The sequence below is a fragment of the Crocuta crocuta genome, unplaced genomic scaffold (genome assembly GCF_008692635.1).
Source record: "Crocuta crocuta isolate KB4526 unplaced genomic scaffold, BGI_CrCroc_1.0 scaffold139, whole genome shotgun sequence".
Lineage (NCBI taxonomy): Eukaryota > Metazoa > Chordata > Mammalia > Carnivora > Hyaenidae > Crocuta > Crocuta crocuta.
The window spans coordinates 1195367-1215649 of NW_027533258.1; the positions used below are offsets into that span (position 1 = coordinate 1195367).

Consider the following 20283-nt stretch of genomic DNA (forward strand, 5'->3'; position numbering starts at 1 on the left):
GGCTGCACTGCCGAGGCACTGCACCCGCCTCACTCACGTGCAATGCAACAGCAATGCACCGCGGGGCCGCCCGCCTCTCCAGGCCCCCACACCTGCCACCTGCCGCAGGGGCAGCCTCCAAAGAGGGCTCTGCCAGACCACCCACCCCAACCCTCGTCCTGCCGGTGGGGAACCTGAGGGCGGGGCCCACTCTGCCAGGGACCCAAGCCTCAGCCAGAAAAGCAAGGCTAGCAGGGCCTCCAGTCCTGTGCTGCTGGGCTAACCCCACCACCGTCTTCTGCAACCCAAGTAAGAACATCCCGGGAATGGAGAGGCAGGGACTGCCCCCCCCAGACCTGCCAGGCCCCCGGCACCAACCCTCACCTTGTCAATGGGGCTGCCAGCCGGTGTGGTGGCCAGGCTGTCCTGCAGGTACCCGCTGGCCTTCTCACAGACGGTGAGGCTGGCCGGACCAGACTCTGCCTTCCCACGGCCCAGGAGGGCCCGGGCAGCCTTGAAGGAGTGCAGAGCCGCCCTGGGCAGGGGTCTCCTGTTGGGGCCAAGGCAGAGGACTGACGGTTAGACCAGGACCAGGCCCTCACTAAGTTCTCCGCCGCCCCGGCTCTGGCCTCACGGGGAAGAAAGGGCGGCAGCGGCGGTGACCCCAACCGCACAGAACAAAGGCTGGGGGGAGCAGCAGGTGCCGGGGGGCCGGGAGACGTGGGCCTGGACTCACTCGGACTCCTGCAGGGCACGGGGCAGGTGTTCCACCAGCGGGTACAGCCGCTCGGCCGCCTCCTCATCGCGCCGCAGCCAGTGGGTCACCACGGCAGTCAGTGAGGCCCACCACTTGGCCACGGGGTCTGTGCCTGTAGGGAGCAGGGGTGTGAGGGAGGGAAGGTGCCCTGAAACTCAGCCACGCTGCATCTGAGGCTGGGCTAGGAGTCATGGGGAGGGGGCCTAGGGGCTCACCGACGGTGCCGGCCATGCTGGAGCTGATGGAGAAGCTGCAGGCTGGGGCCCCGGCAGCATCGGAACAGCTGTTGAGCAGCTGCAGATACCCAAGAGCATCTGAGAATTCCCTGCATTGGAAGAGAGGACTGGCAGTCAGCACAGGTGGCGGGGGGGTCCCGGGAAGGCCCCAGCCCTCCTCACCTCCCGCCAGAGCACAGCCTGATGTCCTGGCTCTACCACGCGGCCATCGTTCCCTGCTGGTCCAGAAACAGACCCAGGGAGGAACCGAGATGCAGCTGGGGGCCACCTGGCGGGCGGACGGCAGCCCAGCTCTGGCCACCCACACAGGGCCTGAGACACAGCCACTCCCAGACTTCACTGTGGAGGGCGCCTGCCTGCAGGGGAGCATAGGGACTCTCACCTGTCCCCATCAGCTGATCCAGGGCTGGGACTGGGCTGAGCCACACAATTCAGGGCTCGCTCCAAGAGATGTTCGCGGAAGAGCTGAGTCACCTGGGCCAAGGGGTCCACTGTGGGGAGGAGTGGGTGAGCGGGCTGGGAGCAAGGGCCCCCACATCCACCTCTCCCCACCAAAAGGGCTCTTTCCTGGGCGTGCAGGTGGGACAGGGAAAAGTTGGTGGATAAATCCCCCCACCTGTCCCTGGAGAGGATAACCCACCTTGGCCAGTGCAATCTATAGAATAATGCACCTTAATCAGCTCTGTTCCCTTCTGGCTGATCTCCTTACTGCACGATGGTCTTACACGGGATCACCCCCGAAATCACCCACCTGCCCCCAAATCCCTGTCGCCCTTTTTGCTCCTGAAGAGCCCCCGCCGAGACAGGCCCAGTCCTCCTGGTCCTTCAGCCTCCCTGGCACCAACAGATGGGGAGGCGTCACGGGCATGGGGACACAGGATGGGGTGGGAGGACAGGGGACGGGCACAGGAGCGAGACAGCACCTGGGTTGCCGGCCAAGCTGTACAGGCTCTCCCTCGGGGCACTGCACACGGCCCAGTCCCCATCCACGAAGAAACGGTGGCCCACAGGGTGGCACAGCCACTGCATGGCGGGAGGCACTGAGCCACTCTGGGCCAGGCAGGCCTGGCGGGCGCTACTCAGGAAGAAGCGCTGCGGGGGGGAGGGGAGCTGGGCTGTCACACTGGACCCAGACAGGGACTCAAACCCAGACCTCAGCCCGTACCCCAGCTGGGCCTGGAGCCCACGCACAACAGACCGCCCGCTCCTGTGCAGCCCCTGGTCAGAGCCTCAGAGACAGGCCCTCCACCCCGTCCCCACTAGCCCGCCACCCACTCACTGTCAGAAAATGCAAAGCCCTCGGGAGACTGGTCTTGACCCTCAGTGCAGCGGCCACATAGATCTCAGCCAGTGTGGCCAGGGACACGGCATCGCCCGCGCACTCGGCCAGGTTCAGGGCACTCAGCGCGAGGTTGGTGGCGGCCAGGTGCCCTCCCGTGTACTTTCCTGAGAAACAGGCGGGACATGAGGCAGGGGTGCGGTGCAGGGGCGGCGGGAGCCCCTCAGGCCCGGCGCCCCACCCTTCATACCCATGGTGTGCAGCTGGTGCAGCTTGTGGTAGGCGAGCGCGGCATCTCGGGCGCTGGTGCGGGCATCCGCCTGCAGGGCACAGTCCCTCTGCAGGCCCCCCGCGCGGCTGGCCAGCCAGCGGCCCACCCACAGGCGCTGCAGCAGGTGGCGGATGACGTTCCAGAGCAGGCTACAGGCCAGGTCCAGGTGGGAGGTGGGCAGTGGGCGGCCCAGCGCCCGCAGAGCCAGCCACAGCTGCTGGGCGGCCTGGGCAAAGTCGCCCTGGGGGTGAGGGTTTGCCGGGTGAGAAAACGGGTGTCAGGGAATCTGAGCACGCCCGCCCCTCCTGTCCAAGGATCCTGCCACCTTGGGGCCCCCACCGCGGCCCTAGTGTCCCCCGCTCCGTGGGAGTCTGAGGGCTAGACGGGTGGGGAGGACGAGCCCATTCACCAGGACAGGGAAGGGAAGAGGGGCGGCACCCAGCGCTGCCCAAGTCCCGGCCCCGCCCTGTGCCCCACCCCCACCTGCACGCCCGGCCCCTTACCCGGGCCAGGTCCAGGTCGGCCTGCTTGCGATGCCTCCAGAAGTGCACGGCGGGGCCTGAGTGGGGCCGTGTGACTGGCTCGCCGTAGATGAAGAGGAGCGCCAAGGAGGCCAGCACCAGCAGCCCGTTGGTCAGCCAGACCAGCGGGGGCAGCAGCCACGGGGCCCAGCCAGGGCCGTCTGGGGGCAGACAGGAGTTGGGGAGACATGGCCCTGGAAATCCAGACCCCAGCAGCTCCACGGGCCAAGGCCTATATCCCCGAGTGTCTCTTCCCACCTCTCTCCCCAAGATCCCCACGCCAGCCCATCCTACCTCGGCCCTCAGTGCCCAGCATGCTGCGCCCAGGACCGTGGTAGGTGCCGCTGCCATCCGAGGGGCTGGGGAGACCCCGCGTGCCCAGCAGGGAGGCCAAGGGGTTGCAGGAGAGACAGAGGAAGACCAGCGTGCACAGGGCCAGGCGGGAACGGTCCAGCATGCCCTGGCTGTGAGGGGACAGCAGCTGATCTGGCTTCACCTGGGGTGGGGGTGGGGGTGTCAGTGAGGGCAGAGCGGGAGCAGGAGTGTCCCAGAGAGGATGGGACAGGGAAGGAGGGATCAGCACTCCACCCAGCCTTACCATGCGACCCCACATGGCTGACAGTCTCAGTTTTTCTGTCTATAAAATGGGAGGTGGGATATGTTAGGGGCCTCTTCCTAACCTAGTCTCAGGGCTCAGATGTTAACACGGAGAGACAGGCAAGGGGGGAAAATGGCAGGAGCCAACCTGGCTGTCCTCAAAGACTGGGCTGTCGGGCTCCGAGTCACTGCCACTGCCACCACTGCCACCACTCCTGCCGCCAAGGGACAAGGGGCTGTTCTGAGAGGGCGAGCCGGCGTCCGAGGGCGGCGGGCTCAGTGTGTCCAGCACCTCATGCTTCACACACTCCATGGGCACGTCTGTGCTGCCCGTACTGGCACAGGCCGCCACCAGATCCTTCAGACACTCTGCAGGCCAGAAAGGAGCAGGGCTGGGCACGAAGGCTGGGTGCCCACTCCAAGCCAGCCCGGGGCCCTGTGCGGAGGGCACCCAGGAGGCTGCCCAGCTCTTGACGGCCAAGTTGGGGTCAATGGAGGGGCTAAGAGCCCTTATAGGATTAGAGCTTAAGGGACGCGCAGGGGTGCAGCAGGGGTGGGGGAGGTGGGCAGAGCCAGGGAAGGGTGAGGCCAGGACTCACTGCTTTTGTGGGCAGCCGTGCGCAGACTCAGGTTCTCCTGCTTGAGCTTCTGGTTGCTCTGTTGCAGGAAGCGGATGTAATCGATGGCCTTGCGCAAGACAGCAGACTTATTCAGCTGCAGGGCGTAGGAGAGAGACAGCACGGGGGGCCGGTCAGGCCCGGCAAGTAGGCACCTGAGCGAGGTGGGTGGTGCTGCTTTACAACACTGCTGCCTCAGAACCTTTGCACTTGCTGTTCCCTCTACATGGAATGCTCTTCTCCTAGTAGAACCTAACTCCCAGGACAGGCGCAAGGCCTGATTCGTAAAACGCACACAACGGTATCTGGCTAACTGCTATGATTATTATTGCCATTTTCATGCCTCACTCCCTCCCTTTCTTTAGGTCTTTGCTTATGTAATGTCACCTTTGTGAGGTGGTTTAGATGTGCCACTCTCACCATCCCTCTTCCTGCTTTATTTTCCTCCAAACCACTTATCCCCATCTGGCGTGCTCTAACGCTTCTTTATCCTGTTTCTCGTCACTCCCCCCACCGGCCCTCCCAGAACGTGTTCCTGGACAGCAGGATTTTTGTCTGTCTGTTCACGGCCGTGTCCCCAGTACCTAGATTAGCCCCTGGCAACAGCGGAGACTCCACGAAGTACAGCTGAATCACTGGCACTGGCCAGGCCCAAGGGGGCTAAAGCCCATGGCCCAGGCTCAGGCCCAGTCCTTCTTCTTCTTACACTCGCCTCCTTCCCCAGGGTCACCCCAGAGGGCGCCTCTGAAAGCCGCCGCCCATACCTTCGCCTCAGTGCCCACCACCAGGTCCTTGAGCTCAACGATTTTGTCGTTGATGGAGGAGCGGTAGCGTTTCTCAATCGCGTTGTGGGCAGTGCGCTTCTCACCACGGCTCTGGGCCGAGCCGGGCGCCTTGACGCCGGCTGCCAGCCGGTTGATCGGCAGCTTCTCGGCGTCCATGACCAGCGGCACCGTAGCCAGGATGGTTCCTCCACTCACCAGGGTCTAAAGGGCCGGGTACGGGTCACCAGCTAGTCATGCACATGCGCAGACCCCTTGACCTCCTGCCCCGCCCGTGACACCCACCTGCAAGGGCCCTGTCTGCACAGCTGTGCCAGGGGCCAGGGAGCTGATACCCGCCGCCTTCACGGTGGCTGCCACGTCTGTCTTCATGGTCGTCAGGAGCAGAGAGTCCGCCTTGATGAAGTGGGGCTGCAGCAGGACCTGGGAGAGGGGACGTCTCAGCCAAGAGCGGGCAGTAGGACCAGGGGCCGCCACCGCCCTGACACCCGGCCGGCCCTCCTCACCGGGACCTGCTGGATCTGCGAGGTCACGGTGGTTGTCCCAGGGGCAGCCGTGGGGGTGGCCGTGGCTGTCAACAGCTGCTGGGGGGCCGCATTCTGGACCTGGGTGTGCAAGGAGACGGGCGGGACCCCTGGCAGGGAAGCCAGCGGCAGGCCCAGCGGCGGCTGCGGGGTGTTCCCTGGAGGGGTCCCTGCAGAGATAAAGGCTGGGGCTGCGGGCACAGGCTGCCCTGAGCCACTTTCAACCTACCTCTCAGGGCCCTATCACCCTGTGACCTTGGATGAGTCATCATCCCTGGGGCCTGTTTCCTATGGGGGCAACCCGTGCCCGCGGCTCTAGCACAAATGTACTAGCTTCCCTGCCGGGCGTCTGTCTCTGGCAGGGCGGCGTGGATGGGGACACCCCCGCTTCACCCAACAACGGCAAGGATGCAAGCACTGCTAGTAACGGGGTGTCAGAGGCCCAATTTCTAAAGTCTGCCAACTCCTCTGCTGAGATGGCAGCAGACCTCCCTGTCTGTGCTCCTGCTGTCCCCTCCCCCCACACGCTCCCTTACCTGTGGAGAAGCCCCCAGTGGGGCTGGGATAGCCCAACACGGGGGCAGGGGTGAACTGTGGAGCGGCCGGGGCCGGAAAGCTCTGGGGCAAGAGGGATCCGGGCAGGGGCTGCGGGGCTGGGGGCTGCAGGATAGTCAGCGGCATTGGCTCCTCCTTGATACCAGGCCCAGGGGAGAAGGCAGGCACAGATGGGTACATCTTCAGTGAGGTGGGTGCAGGCTGGGGAGGGGACAAGGGTGGAGGCGTCGCCTTGGGTCCCCCCAGGAAGCCTTCGAGTGGGGAGCTCATGGCGGCAGGAGGTGGGGACAGGCTGCCCGGCGAGCTGGCCTCAGGACTGGCGGGGTCTGTGCCCCCTGCCCTGCCCCCCGCATAGGGTGGGTCGAACAGTCCTGGGAAGTCGCTGTCTTGGTTGTTGATGAGCTGAAGCATGTCTGGAGAAAGGAGAGAAGCTGTGTCAGTGACAGTAGGGCAGGGGGGGGCCCTGTACGGGGCATCGCACATTTCACACCTCTTGTCCACACAGCTGTGTGTGGGGGGCAACCATGCAGAAACAGAAAGCCACCCACATGAGCCCGTGCCCCCTGACACACAGCCACTGCCTGGGCACCTGTGACACCTGGAGCAATGCTTGGTGCCTCGTGTGTCTCCAACAGCCCTTGCGAGGTCAGAGCCCTACAGGGACCCGGTCCCACGAGGCCCGTGAACTTGCCCCACACCTACGCTGAGGCACCACTGGGGTTTTCTAGGCCCAGGACCACGGGCTTCAGAGCTGCCATCACCAGCCCATTCCTCCGTGGAACAGACCGAGGCTTGGGGCTGAGCCAGCTGCCGGCCACATGTGTGCCAACCAGTGTGTCCCTGCGTGTTCTGGGCACAAGCCCAGACCAACTCTGCAGCCAAGCAGCCTCGGGACCAGGCCACTGGAGGCTTCAGTTTCCCCTCCATAAAAGCAAATGCTCTGTCCTGACTCCCTCCTCGCACAGACTGGGACACATTCCCGGCCACATGCCCCAGCCTCTCCCCGAGCTGGCCTGCGACTAGCTGCCTGGCTGTGTTGTGCTGGGGCCCTCTAGCCCAGCAGGGGCAGCCACCCACTGGGTTAAAGTGCGCTGCAGGACCCCCACGGGCCCCCAGCCTCAGCTCCTGGCCCACTCACCCTGCTGGCCTGGGCCAACAGCCTCCTCTCGCGGGGCCTCAGTTTCCCCCGTCCGTGCAACAAAAAAGATGAAGGCCCTCATGGCGGGACAGGAAGCTGGCCCACAGTGGGACTCGCTGCTGCCTGCCTCCTTCGTACCGACAGGTGTCCTGGCAGGGAAGTTCCTGCAGGAGGGGACCTCCTTATGGCTATAGCGTGGGGTGCCAGGCTCAGTCTCCCCAGCGCCTCCAACGGAAACACCCCGGGGGCCGGCGGGGGTCCGTGCAGGTGGGCAACGCACACAGTGTTTTCACTTGCGGGGCTTTCCATCCCTCACCCCAGCCCTCATGAGCCCCTCTGCCAGATGGGGAAACTGAGGCCCTGAAAGAAAAACTGAATCCAGGGCTGGGATCCGGGATTTGGCTCACGGGCGTGGGGGGGGGGGCGGAGCGCTGGGAGACGGGACAGCAGGCCTCCTCCCTGGAGGACGTGGGAAAGCCCCCCTCTCGCTCCAAACGCCTGGGTGAGGGTAACTAACGGGGAGGGGGGTGGCCCACCAACTCCAGTAAGAGCCGGGAACTGCACTCTGCCCCCGCAGGAACTGGCTCTTCCTATTGGGAGTTCCACCGCCGCGGCACACACACGCCCCCCTCTGAGGAAACCAGGGGCGGTGACCCCGCAGCGGAGGTGGAGGCTCTGTGATAAAAGCTTGGGAGGGNGCCCCACCCCCGACGGCGGCTAGGGCTCTAGTTTCACCCCGCGGCACTGAATGGGGCCGGGGTTACTCGCGGGCGAGGCCCCTTAACCCATTCGGCGCCGACACCCGCCGGGGTTACTGGAGGTCACCGGTCCCCATAAGCCCCCAGCTCCAACCACATCCACGAAGTGTCGCGGAGTGGGCTCGGGCCGGGAGGTCCCTGGCAGGGATACCCCAACACTCTTTCGAAATCGCTGACACTCCGGGCGGGTCCCCACCCCTAGGCCTCAGTTTACTTCTCTAGACAATAGGACAATCACATCTTCCTGGCCTCGAATGGGAAAAGTGAAGGAGAAAATGGGTGCTGCGCTCAGTACCAAGAAGCGCTGATTTAAGGCCAGGGGCTGCCTCGTCTTAGGTGCGGGGACCTCCCCTTCCTGGGGCCATTCCCAGCCCCCCCCAACTCCCTGCACATGGATGCCTAATAACTGACCAGGGCCAGGAAACTGAGGCCCAGAGTGAGAAAGGAAGACCCTTATCCCAAATTACTCATTCAGGTAACACTTGAACCTGAGTCTTATGTCTCTCTGGACAGATGTCCTTTTGCAGAGAAATCTGGGTTTGGGGTGGAGGGAAGGAGTTTGCCCTGGCCCCCAAGTTCTCACAGGCCCCCAGCAATCGCCAGGTATAGCCTGACTCACTTATTCACTGTAGGGTCCTAGAAGGCCAAGAGGCAGCCCATCCCTGGGACAGAAGGTAAGGAAGGCAGGGGTGACAGGCTCTGGGGGTCTTTTGAGAAGGTACCTAGGACAGCCTCCCCTTCTGGGTAAGGTCAAAGTTCGACACACATACAAATAAACAGAGCCTGGCCAGCTGCCCAGGTTGCCAGCTTGAGCTTTTGTGGCCAAACAGACAACCAGCAAGTCCTGGCCTAGCCTTCAACTGAAGCACACGCTTGCCCCTCCTCGGTCTCTGTCCCCTGCTGCCTTGGAGGGTGGCTGAAGCCTGGGCAGACAGGCACCGTGCTCAGGCCTGGAGTCCCTCCTGGCCCCGATCTCTCTCCCTCTCCACCAACCTATAAACAAGGAAACTCAGCCTCTCCTCCCTCACACACTCCACTTCCCAATCTTTCTAGATCTTTCTACGGCTTTGGAAGGGGTGCCAAGGATAAGGAGATTCTCCTCTAGCACCTCCACCTTCCTCTCTCCTTGGCTTGTGGGTGTTCACACCCTCTCTCACCCCACGGAAAAGCAAGACAAAGCATTGCTATTGCAGAGACTCTGACCTCATCCGAGTAAGTGAAGACAGGTTAGACTCCGAGGCCTGAATTCCCCGCATAAGTTTCAAAAGCAGACCCTCACGGCCCTGTTCTTCCTCACCGTGTTCGCCAGTTTTTGAGCCCAGACTGTGGCAGGACCGACAAGTAAATACTGGTCTGAGACTTGGCAGGGCAGGGCCAGAGCCAGCCATGCGGGTGCCTGGCCTGGGCCACCCACTTCCTGTCTCATCCTTCCCTTCCCCTCTCCACATTTTCTTGCCTTTTTGTTTTCCGTTTCCCACATCTTTGTGCTGTGCCTCCATTCCACCCTGAGGAGGTAGGAGGGAGAATCGTCACCCAATGAATGACCCCTGAGGGTAGCAGGAGTCAGGAAAGGCTCCTGGAGGGGGTGAGGTGAGGGTTGGGTGGCTGGCCATGGGGCAGAGGACACAGTCTATGCTAAGATGCAGTGGGAAACAGGGCCTGTGTGTCACCAGGCACCCGGTGGCATATGAGGGGCCAGCCTATTCCTGCAGAAGCTGGGTACCAGAGCTGAGACTGGGGGGAAATTTGAGAGCAAGCTCCTCTTCCTTCCTACCGCCAAGGGGCAGACCTTCCCTCTACGCCTCACTTGCCATGTAATCCCAAGCAGCTGGCTCCCCTTCTCTGAGGCTCCCCCTCTTGTCTCCAGAGGCGACAGGGATGGGATCTAGAAGAGTGAGTGGATTTACCGCAGCAGTATTTACAAGAGCCAAATTATGGAAGCAACCCAAGTGCCCATCAATAGGTGAACAGATAAAGAAAAATAAATATGTGCAATGGAATATCACTCGGCCATGAACAAGAATGAACTATTGCCATTTGCAATAATGTGGCTGGAATCAGAGAGTATGACTTCAAGTGAAGTTAGTCAGTGTGAGCAAAACAAATACCATACGATTTCACTCATATGTGGACTTTAAAAAAACCAAAGACAAAAAAGACAAAAGCGAGAAACAGATTCTTAACTAAAGACAACTGGTGGTTACGGAGGGGATGGGGGTGGGGATGGAGGACAGCCATAGTCCGTGACGGGAATTAAGGGCACACTTAGCATGATGCACACTGAGTAACGCAGGAATTGCTGAATCGCTATATTTTACACCTGAAACTACTATGACACTGTGGGTTCACTAAAAAAAAAAAAAAAAGAAAAGAAAAAAAAATAAGAGACCAAGGGTATGAAGCACCCAGCATTCAGCAAGATCTCAATAAAGGTTAGTCCCTCTGCAGCAAATGGAACGGTTTGCAACTAAAGACAGGTAGTGAGTTGCCCATTACTTGCAACGTTCAAGTCAGAGCTCCATGACCATTTAATGGAGATGGTGTTACAGGGAGGAAATCGGGCCGGGACTAGGGTGAGGCGAGAGAGACACGCCCTCCCAGCCCTGGGAGCCAGGACAGCAGGCCCCAGACGGCGGGCTATGGGTCCCGACTGGCGGACCGTTCCCCAGCAAGCTGAACACGGGGCTTCCAGCATAGAGAGCCTCGGAAGGCCCAGAGGCCCGTGTGGCTCCTGTGGGTACTCCTTGAACACAGGGAAGAAGGGAAGGCATAGACTCTGAGCCCCACTGGGCCCGTCTCGCACCCCCTCCAATCTTTCTCCTTCCTCACCTCCTTCCCAAGCCTGGATTCCTTCCTTTTCCTCTCCTTTCTCCAGTCCGGCCCTGACTGTATTGGGGCCCAACAGGAAACCTGAGCCCCTCTCCTTTGCCCTTAAACCTCCTTTGGAAGGCAGAGGTGGGGCAGCCTTTTATTCTCTGGCCTGTTTATTGTACGAGGCCATTACCGAAATCTTGGGGAGGCCCAATACCACGAACTGGCAGGAGACCAGCTCTGAGCATCTTAAGAGCCTCCAGCCCATCTAACCTTCGTGAGGCCTTGAACCCCAAATGAGCTCTGTTCGCAAGCCTCTTAAGATAGGGAGCGCACCACCTCCCTCGCGCGGCCTGGTCCACGAAGCCCAGATTTGTCTGTCAAACAGGGTCTACTGCCCTTTCTTAAGTGTGTACTGTGTGTCAGGCCTTTGCCAGGCCCGGGGGTACAGGGACAGAGCATAAAGACATTCCCTCGTGAACCTTACGTTCCAGGGACCAACCAGTCTGCAAATACACGGAGCAACTGTGGGTGCAGATGGTGATGGGCACCATGAAGAAACAGAGGCCGTGTAAAGGGAGTGTGAGGGGCCACTCCAGATGCGATGAGCAAGCCTCTCTGAGGAGGTAACATCTGAGTAGAGGCCTGGATGAAATGAGGGAGTAGGCCAGGAGGGAGGAACAACGTCCTGGCAGAAGGAACAGCAAGTGCAAAGGCCCTGAGGTAGAAGCAAGCTTGGGGTGATGATGCTGAGACAGCAAGGAGGCCAGTGTGGCTGGAGTAAAGGGAGCAAAGAGGGGACAGAGGTCGGGGAGGCAGCCAAGGAGCTGGGATCCAACATAACTTTGTCTGTTGCCTGAGCCAAGGACACGGATTGCCCAGGAAGTGGGCAGGAAAGGGATCTGCACACTGTCCCGTGCAATGCAGACGACAAAGGCACACAACTGAGGAACAGTGACGGGTATACAGCTGCGCCACCACAGGAGAGGACACGGGACAGGGCTTAGGGGACCCCCGGAACGTTCCACCTCTGCCTGCTTGATGAAGGGCACCAGGCAGGGACAGGCCACTCCAGGAAGCCAGGGCTACACCCTGCCTGCCGTTCACCCCTGCTGCTCCCACCGGAGCCTCCTTGATCCTCCTGAGGACTCAGGTCAGCAGGTTTGCGTGTCCTCAGCCAGTCACGGATGCAACTGGGACAGACTGTCCTTTGTGCACTCGGGGCTGCCCGGGCGTGCAAATGGGCGCTGGCTCTTCCTGGAAGAGGACGCCCCTGGCCGCAGCGCCATTGTACCCGGGCAGGGGCCCTCGAGGCGGTCCAGGAAACTAAGGCTCAGAGAGGGGCCGTGTGTCCCAGCGCCCGCCACTGCCAAGGACAGAGTCTGGGGCTCAAGCGCAGGCCCGCCAACCCCGAGCCCACACACCTGGCGGCTCCGGCTGGCTCGGCCCCGACCTGTGGGCGGCACTTGAACCCCGGTCGGGGGGGGCTGTGTGGTGAGCAAGAACAGAAGAGGAGGCAGTGCGAGGCTCCGGAAGGCTCAGCTCTGGCGCTGCCTCTTCCCGGAAGCCCTCCTGACCACCGTTAGCGGCTGGGAGGGCCCGAACCCTGGCATCACTCAGCACAGGGCTGGGCGCAGAGGGGACCGGAGTCAGGGGTTGTCAGCCAGCCAGCCACCACCCCACTGCAGGTCTCCATTCACAGGCTCTCACCCTGCCTCGCTTTCCCTGTCTGCTTTCCAGACACACCACGCTGTTCAGTGCTCCCGTGCATTCGCCCAGGCTGTTCCCTCTGCCAGGAATGTCCTTCCCACTAGCCTTTGCCTCCCAAGCAAACTCCTGCTCCTCTTTCAAAACTCGCCCCGACGTCACCTTCTCAGATGCTTCCCTCCTCTGTGTCACTCACTCCACACACTAGCTCCCAAGCGCACGCACCAAGTGACCCTGAACGTGACCTGGAAGATGCCCACTAAACCAGGCGCTGGGAGGCACCAATTCAGACATCTTGTCATATGAAGGCTTGGGGCACATTCTTATCATTTTGGTAGCTGAAAACCAACCCGGGGGCCTGAGACAGTGGCAGTTTGGGGACAGTCTCCTACTGCTGAGCAACCATCCCCTGTCTAAATGGTCGTGTTGAATATCTAGTTCTCCCTTTTCTGTTTTTCCCCTGCAGTCTGTTTTCAACCTGAAGAGGACATATTGGTTAGGGTTAAAGGCAACATGCTGGGCTTTTTTTTTTTTTTTATGTTTACTTTTGAGAGAGAGAGAAAGAGCGCACGTGCAAGGGGGAGGAGGGGCGGGGGGAGGCACACAGGATTCAAAGCAGGCCCCGCACTGCCAGTGCAAAGCCCGATGCAGGGCTTGAACTCACGAACCATAAGATCATAACCTGAGCCGAAATCAACAGTCAGACACTTAACCGACTGAGCCACCCAGGGACCCCAGTTTGTTTGTTTGTTTGTTTAGAGAGAGAGATTGAGCGAGTCTACGGCCATAGCACCCTGAACGTGCCCGATCTCGTCTGATCTCGGAAGCTAAGAAGGGTCGGGCCTGGTTAGTACTTGGATGGGAGAGAGAGTGATTGAGTGAGAAGGGAACAGGGGCAAAGGAAGAGAAAAAGAATCTCAAGCAGGCCCCACGTGTACTGAGGAGCNGGGGTGGGCCTTTCCAGGCCACAGACTCTCCGTGTGCCACCTCCCAAACTCAGCATGGGCACCACACACCTGGAGCTGGCCTCAGAGACCCCCCCATCCCCGCCTTCAGGGGCGCCTGGGGGCCTCAGTCAGTTAAGCGTCTGACTCTTGGTTTTGGCTCAGATCACGATCTCCTGGTTTGTGAGTTCAAGCCGTGTGTCGGGCTCTGCACTGAGGGGACGGAGGCTGCTTGGGATTCTCTTTCTAGCTCTTTCTCTGTCCCTCCCCTGCTTCTGCTCACTTGCTCTTTCTCTCAAAATAAACATTTAAAAATTTTTTTTTAAAGATCCCCCTTCGGGAGCCCCAAACCTGATTCTAAGGCTCTCCTGCCGCCCTCACACAACCCTCTCCGTGTAGCCACACGGGACATAGGACTCACGGGAACACCGTCCCAGTCAGGCCTGGGGATCACAGGGCACATCCAGGCCTCTGGCTGGCAGGACATGAGGCCAGAGACACTTCCTCTGGCCAGTGCCACCATTCCCAGCTGAGCTGCACCTGTTGCTCAGACAAAGTCCAGTCCTCTGCCTGGCGGTGACCCCTGCCGGGGGCTGACCAGGTCACTCAGGGTGCTTGCGTCACAGCGAGGTGACCGTTGGACAGGGGGTGACTCACAGACACCTCAACCCACTCCCAGCATGCCTCTGTCCATCCCCCGAAGAGACAGGTCTGGCAAGCCCTGCGGATCAGGGATGCCATGCTGAGACAAAGGGACATTATCCTGGGGGGCACTGGGGAGCCACGGTGGACTGGGGACCGAGGAGTTCTGTGCCTGCAGCTGGGAGCTGAATAGTAAGCGGTCGTGCGCTGTATTTGCCCTTGGTGGGATTGGGGAAAGAACCGGGCACGACATAACGTGGGGAGAGGCGGGGCGGGGGGTGCAGAATGGCCCCCAACGTGTGTTCTCTCCACACAGAAACAGCCAGACAGGCCCAGGCTGGGACCGAGAAGGCAGGCGCTCCTGTGCTTTCTTCAGGAAGCCTGAGGGGGCCCGGCCCTGAGAGCAGAGCGCCAGAAAACACCGCTGGTGCTGGTGCTGACCTGGGGCAGGCAGGGGTGAGATTCAGGGAGGCCACCCTGGCTTGGGGGACTCCCGGAGCACGACACAGAGTGAAGGTGGGGGTATCCGGGCAGAGGGGGAGAATGAACTGAGCCCCCTAAGGCTTCAGAGAAACCAGAGCCCCCAGGGTCCCTGCGGGAAGCCCATCTCCACCTGCCTCTCCTGCGCCTAAAAGCGTGTGCAAGATCTGAGAAGTTAATCAGCAGAGGAGTGAGCCCTGCCACGGGCTTACCAAGAACCCCAAGCACCGCCCAGCACTGCTCTCCCTGTCCCTCCACCCGGTGCCATGAGGGCCCCCAAAGCACAGAGCCGGGAGGAGGTCCTGGGAGGGGGGCGCGAGGCCTTCACCCACTCGACTAAGGGCTCCTGCTGGCAGCCCCGCCCCCAAACCAGTCACAGGCCTGGGGGCGGGGGTGGGTGGAGCTCAAGGCCCTTGGCCGGCTCCCTGGTGACAGTCATCGTCTCATGACTCAAGGCCGCCTGGGCTGTGAGGGGGAGGTGGCAGCGCGGCCTCTGACCCCTCTCTGACTTACTCCCAGGCCCCCAGCATAGCCCCACATGGAGCAGNGAATCTGAATCCTGGCTCTGCCAGGTTCTGGCTGTGTGACCTCAGGCAAGTCGCTTAACCTCTCTGTGTGCCTCAAGCCACGCATCTGTAAGATGAAGCTCTTCCCCACTTAGGGTTTTCGGGGGACCCAATGGTCAACTAGGTGCCTGGGGTACAGCAGCTGCTCAATCAGTGTTGTCATCTTCCAGGGGAAGCTTCTGACATACATCCAAGCATGGCAATGCCTTGTTCCAACACCCCCCCCCCAAAAAAACCTCCCCACTGCCTCCAAGGTTCAGTCCATCTACCCTGTCAGGCACTCGAGGCCTGCCTGGCCCACTGCTCAGCATTCAGTCACCTCAGGGGAGCTGGAGACCCTACCTTTCCGGCACCCGAGTCACCTCTCCCCAGATCCTGAGTCTGCTTCGCTCCAAGGGCAGGAGAAAAGCCTCAAAAGTGGGCCTGGCCTCCGACCCTCAATAGCTCTCCCAGAGCCTCTGCCTGTAGAACTAAGGAAGGATCCATCCAAGCAAAGCCTGGCCTGGGGTGTCCACAGCAGTGCAGTTTATAAGAACAGAACGACCCGGATGTGCATCAGTCGGGGACCAAGTGGATAAACCAGAGACTTGACTGCTGTCTGGCTGTAGGTACAGGAACAAAGCAGCTTACAGTCTGCTGGGAGCTGATGGACCCTATTTTCTATAAAAGTGTAGATTAGTGGTTGCCTGGGCAGGGTGTGGACCGGGGGGTAGTTGTAAGTAGACAGAGGGGATGGAAATGTTCCACAGCTAAGTGGTGATGGTCAACACTACTTGGTCAATGTAAAAACTTATTGTACACTTAAAATGGGTAACTCTTACAGCAGGTAAATTATACCTCAATGACGTTTTTAAAAAGTACATCACTGGGGCGCCTGGGTGGCTCAGTCGGTTAAACGTCCGACTTCAGCTCAGGTCATGATCTCACGGTTTGTGGGTTCGAGCCCCGCATCAGGCTCTGTGCTGACAGCTCAAAGCCTGGAGCCTGCTTGGGATTCTGTGTCTCCCTCTCTCTCTGATCCTCCCCTCCTCACGCTGTCTCTCTCTCTCTCTCAGAAATAAATAAAACATTTAAAAAAACTTTTTTAAAAAGTAGATCACTAGTATAGAGACACTCCAAAAAAACCCCATTATATATATATATAGAGAGAGAGAGAGATACAGACAGAAAATGATCCCCCACATAATTAACACAGCTTATCTCTGCGTGAAGGGTTTAAGGGAGATTTTTTTTTTCTCACCTGCACTTTCTAATTTTTCTATAATGCAAAGAGAGAGATTTCTGTGTAACTTGGTGGGGGGGACAGAAAGTTTGCATAAAAGCTGAGAAATCTTCCGCTGTGGTGCGCAAACTTCATGCCCCAACCAGCAAGAGGCTCCAGTCTTTCCCCTTCCTCACAGAACAGAGCTGGTGCCCAACAGCACCCAGCCCCCAGTGGCTGGGAGGGCCTGGCCTTTGGGCCTCAGGACCTAACGCTTCTATACACGAGTCAATGAGAAAGGTCTATGCCAGACCTGTGTTCTGGATACATCTGCCCTGATTCTATTCTTCCAACTCCCCTAGGAAGGTGCTGGGAGCCACACTGGCCTTCGCTGGATGACAGTCACAGCGAGGAAATGGTAGTATTTGCACAGCTCCTGCCATGAGAAATGAAAACAGGTATCTCCTTCTGCTACTACTGGCTCATGTTGGAAATGAGGCTGCTGGTATTGACCAGGCCTCACAATATTCCAGATCAGACCGATATTCCCCACACAGATTGCTCATAAGGAAAGGCATGTCCCTGCCTTTTCCAAAGAGACTTCACATGAAAGCATTGTGGATGATTGTTAAAAGGCTCTTCCTAAGGGCCTTGCAGATCCAAGACTTACATAATAAAGGGGGCTAAGAACATAGAGTTACAGTGGAGTCTGGCCCTGAGACATAGAGCCTAATGTAGAGTTAAGGGAAGATATCTACCCCCCACCCATTTGTTTCTGCTTGGAACATTTTCTGGCCTTGAATATGATTGCTCCCTGTGAAGGAACCTATTGAGGAACTTCTTCTTTGGTGATTATGGAAGCAAAGGTGTCTCCTGAAAGACCTGTTTGACCTCTGCTCACAGAGAAGTAATTTCACCCTTTTATGCTAAAAACATTGTCTGATATGCTAAAGATACCTATCTCACTATTGATGAAGGTTATGCAGAAGTCTTCTACAAATCTATGTTCTGGGAAATTCTTACATATCAAAGAAGTTGGTTATGAGAAATCATTGTCTAAGGCAAATGCCACTTCTCTGCCGTCCCCAAACACTTAATGACAAAATAAAGTTGAGCCCCAGTTAGAGCGGAGATGCAAGCCTGGTGACCGGAAAGACTGTCGGGCCTCTCTCACCCCTCCCTCGCCGACACCATCCATCCTTCAGGGACCCCTGGACCCGGGCTGGAGCCGGTCTCTGACAGGAAGGGAAACATTTGTATCCAGAGTGGGAAACTGAGGCTCAGAGGTTGAGAGAACTTGGGCAGGATGGCAAAGGAAGGTAGTAGTGTCCAGATTCAAGTCCTGGCCCTAAAGCCCAGGTCCTCACCACCTGGTCATGATACCTTTCAGGGTGCATTGGGCCCTGGGCTCATGGAACCGTTAGTTGAGTCAGGCTCAGATCTTCCCAGGGTCTGGGGTTTTGGGATCTATCACTCCAGTGCAGGGGGAAGGGGAAGGCTGCTTTGGAAAAGCCGCACAGTCAGTGTCTCTCCTCCCGGACCCTCCCCTGGCCTGGCCCCCGGCGAAGGGGAGCTGATGAGGCCGCAGGCTGGCAGCCAGCTGCGCTGCAGGAAGACAGGGGCGGGCGGGTGACTTAGACGTGTCTGTTTCGCTCACCCCAGGAGCCACGGGCTCCATGGACATGTCTGTCTAGGTTGTGGGAGGTTTGAGTCCTGTGCTCTTGGCCTCAGGCTCCCCATCCACCAAGTGCAGCCTAGCCAGGGTTGCTGGAACTGCGAAGCCACCATGGAGGGCAGCCTGCCGGGGGCCGTGGGTTGCCCTGCCCACAAGTGGGGCCACAGCCTCCCAACTGGTACCTGCCGCACCGTCCCCAAACCCCTCCTCTGTCAAGCAAACGATGATGCTTTCAAAGATGTGAGTAAACCTCAGCCCTAGCCGGTCCCACATCTGCCCACATCTTCCTCTTATCAACCGTCCCAACCTTCCCTCCTGTGCACTCCTCTCAACTCCTCAAACTCAGGGCCTTCGCCCTGGCCGCGCCCCCGGCTGGGAGAACATCCTTCCCAGGTGGGCCCAGGGCTGACTCTCAGTCTCAGCTCACCAGTCCGCTCAAGGAGGTCTCACCCCACCCCTGCTCCACCCCAACGTGCGACTAAATATCCGTTTGCGGATTTTCTGGCGGATTTCCGTGCTCCCAAGAAGAGGAGGCGCCCAGGTCGGTCTGTGAACCCCCAGTGCCCAGGAAACGGCCTGGCATTCAGTAGACGGTCAATACATTTTTGCAGAAGCTATGCCCATCTTGGTCTAGGAGAACCGGACGGGGGCGGGGTGGGGAGGGAGAGGGAGGAGAGACCGGAGGAAGCGCCGCGCGCATGCGCGGAAGCTCAGCGCCGAGCTGAACTCTCAGGCCGGAGGGAATGACCGCGAGTAACCTCGCGTTGACGTCAGGGCCGGAGCAGGGGCGGGGCCTCGGCGACGCCCAGGTCCCAAGCTCTCGCCGCGGCCGCTACCGGGCTGAGGACTCACTGGTCGCGCGGCGCGGGGCCCGGGACGCCGAGGCGCACGTGCCCGGCCCTGAGCCTCCAAGGGACCCGGCGAGGCGTGGCCCGAGACGCCAGGGCGGGCACAGGGAGGCTCAGAGCGGTCTGGACAAGGAGGCCCACAGCGCGCGGCCCAGAGACGTGGGGAAGCCCCACGCACGCAGTACAGAGCCGGCGCCCCGCGCCGACCGGGGAGACAAAGGCCGGTCGCTGCCTACGCTCCCGGCTCCCGCGGAGCCCAGGGGGCCCTTGACGTACCTTCGATATCGGTCAGCAGCGCCGCGTCCAGCTCGCAAGGCTCGGCCAGCGCCTCCTCCAAGGCCGCTTCGCTGAACGGCAGCTCATCCATGGCGCAGTTGCCTCCTCCTGGAGGCCCTCCGGGCCCGCCGCCGCGTACGGACTTTCGCAGGGAGCGCCGCGTTCGCCGGCCCCGACTCGCTGCCGCCGCTGCGCGCGCTGGCGTCGTGTCCTGGCCCCGGTGGCGGCCGGACGCCCGCGAAAAGTTCCTCGGAAACTGGGTTCCCCCGCTGTGGCTCCGCAGGGAGGGCGGGGCGGAGGCGGGGCCCTGTCGGTAGGCCCCGCCCTCCCGGCTAGACGGCCCCACCCCACCTGGAGGGGGCGGGGACCAGACTACCGGGTCAACCTCGCAAACGTACCTCCAGCCGGACCCTCCATCAGTGTGCCCTCCTGTCATTGATCTTATCCAGGATCTGGCCCTCTGGCCCGTTGCTGCAGGAACGCTCGGGCAGGCAATGGGCCTTTCCTGGGCCTCAGTTTCTCCAAAACCAAGCAAGGGGTCTGGGTGGAAACTCTAGGACAGGGCCTGTCCCAAAGGTCTCTGGACTTAGGGCTGGACGGGTGTGGGGTCTGGACAAATCTCACTTCCTAGATTTGGCTCTTTAGAACAAGACAGATCTGTCCAAGATAGAGCTCTAAAGACTCGCTGTGAGCTCTCCAGCCAACTCTGTGCTTTAGTTTCATCAGCTGTAGCTGAGCTTCGTCCTGCTTCTCCATAGGCTGGCTGGGATGTTAGTGAGTACATGATGTGGGGGGAGGGGGGCTGGGCCTGTGAGATCAGCCTGCAACCTCCCCCCCCCCCCAGTTTCCTTTCTATTANTAGCCCAAAGCGAGCCTGGAAGAGACTTGAATTTCCCTTCGTGACTTAGGTTCCCTCCCAGATCCAGCTGTGGTGACAGTACACGGATTTGGGAGCCAGTGGACCCAGTGCAGGCCCTGGAGGTGGGCTGGCCTCAGGAACCAGGAGGAACACAGGAAGACCCAGAGTTCTAACTGTCCAAGCACTCAGCTACCCAGGGACAGCAACAGGGTTGGGCCCCAGGCCTATCTGACTCCAAACTTGGAGCTTCCCTCTGGGGG

General features: G+C 60.1%; 1 protein-coding gene across 2 annotated transcripts in view; it reads right to left on the reverse strand.

Moving 5' to 3' along the window:
• The window catches only part of SREBF1 (sterol regulatory element binding transcription factor 1), a 21159-nt gene extending 1709 nt beyond the window's left edge, over nt 1-19450 (reverse strand). Inside the window, exons 1-16 of one of the 2 annotated variants that reach the window (XM_077746862.1) lie at nt 19165-19450; nt 6100-6531; nt 5546-5733; nt 5325-5462; nt 5022-5243; nt 4240-4354; nt 3789-4009; nt 3338-3539; nt 3026-3204; nt 2502-2763; nt 2252-2418; nt 1896-2064; nt 1355-1463; nt 952-1061; nt 716-848; nt 364-529 (exon numbers count right to left, since the gene is read on the reverse strand). In XM_077746862.1, coding sequence (XP_077602988.1) covers nt 364-529; nt 716-848; nt 952-1061; nt 1355-1463; nt 1896-2064; nt 2252-2418; nt 2502-2763; nt 3026-3204; nt 3338-3539; nt 3789-4009; nt 4240-4354; nt 5022-5243; nt 5325-5462; nt 5546-5733; nt 6100-6531; nt 19165-19255 — 2904 coding nt within the window. In that variant the 5' untranslated portion in view covers nt 19256-19450. The remainder of the gene's footprint in view (nt 1-363; nt 530-715; nt 849-951; nt 1062-1354; nt 1464-1895; nt 2065-2251; nt 2419-2501; nt 2764-3025; nt 3205-3337; nt 3540-3788; nt 4010-4239; nt 4355-5021; nt 5244-5324; nt 5463-5545; nt 5734-6099; nt 6532-19164) is intronic. The other variant, XM_077746861.1, reaches the window with a different exon arrangement.
• Nucleotides 19451-20283: the final 833 nt, after the last annotated feature.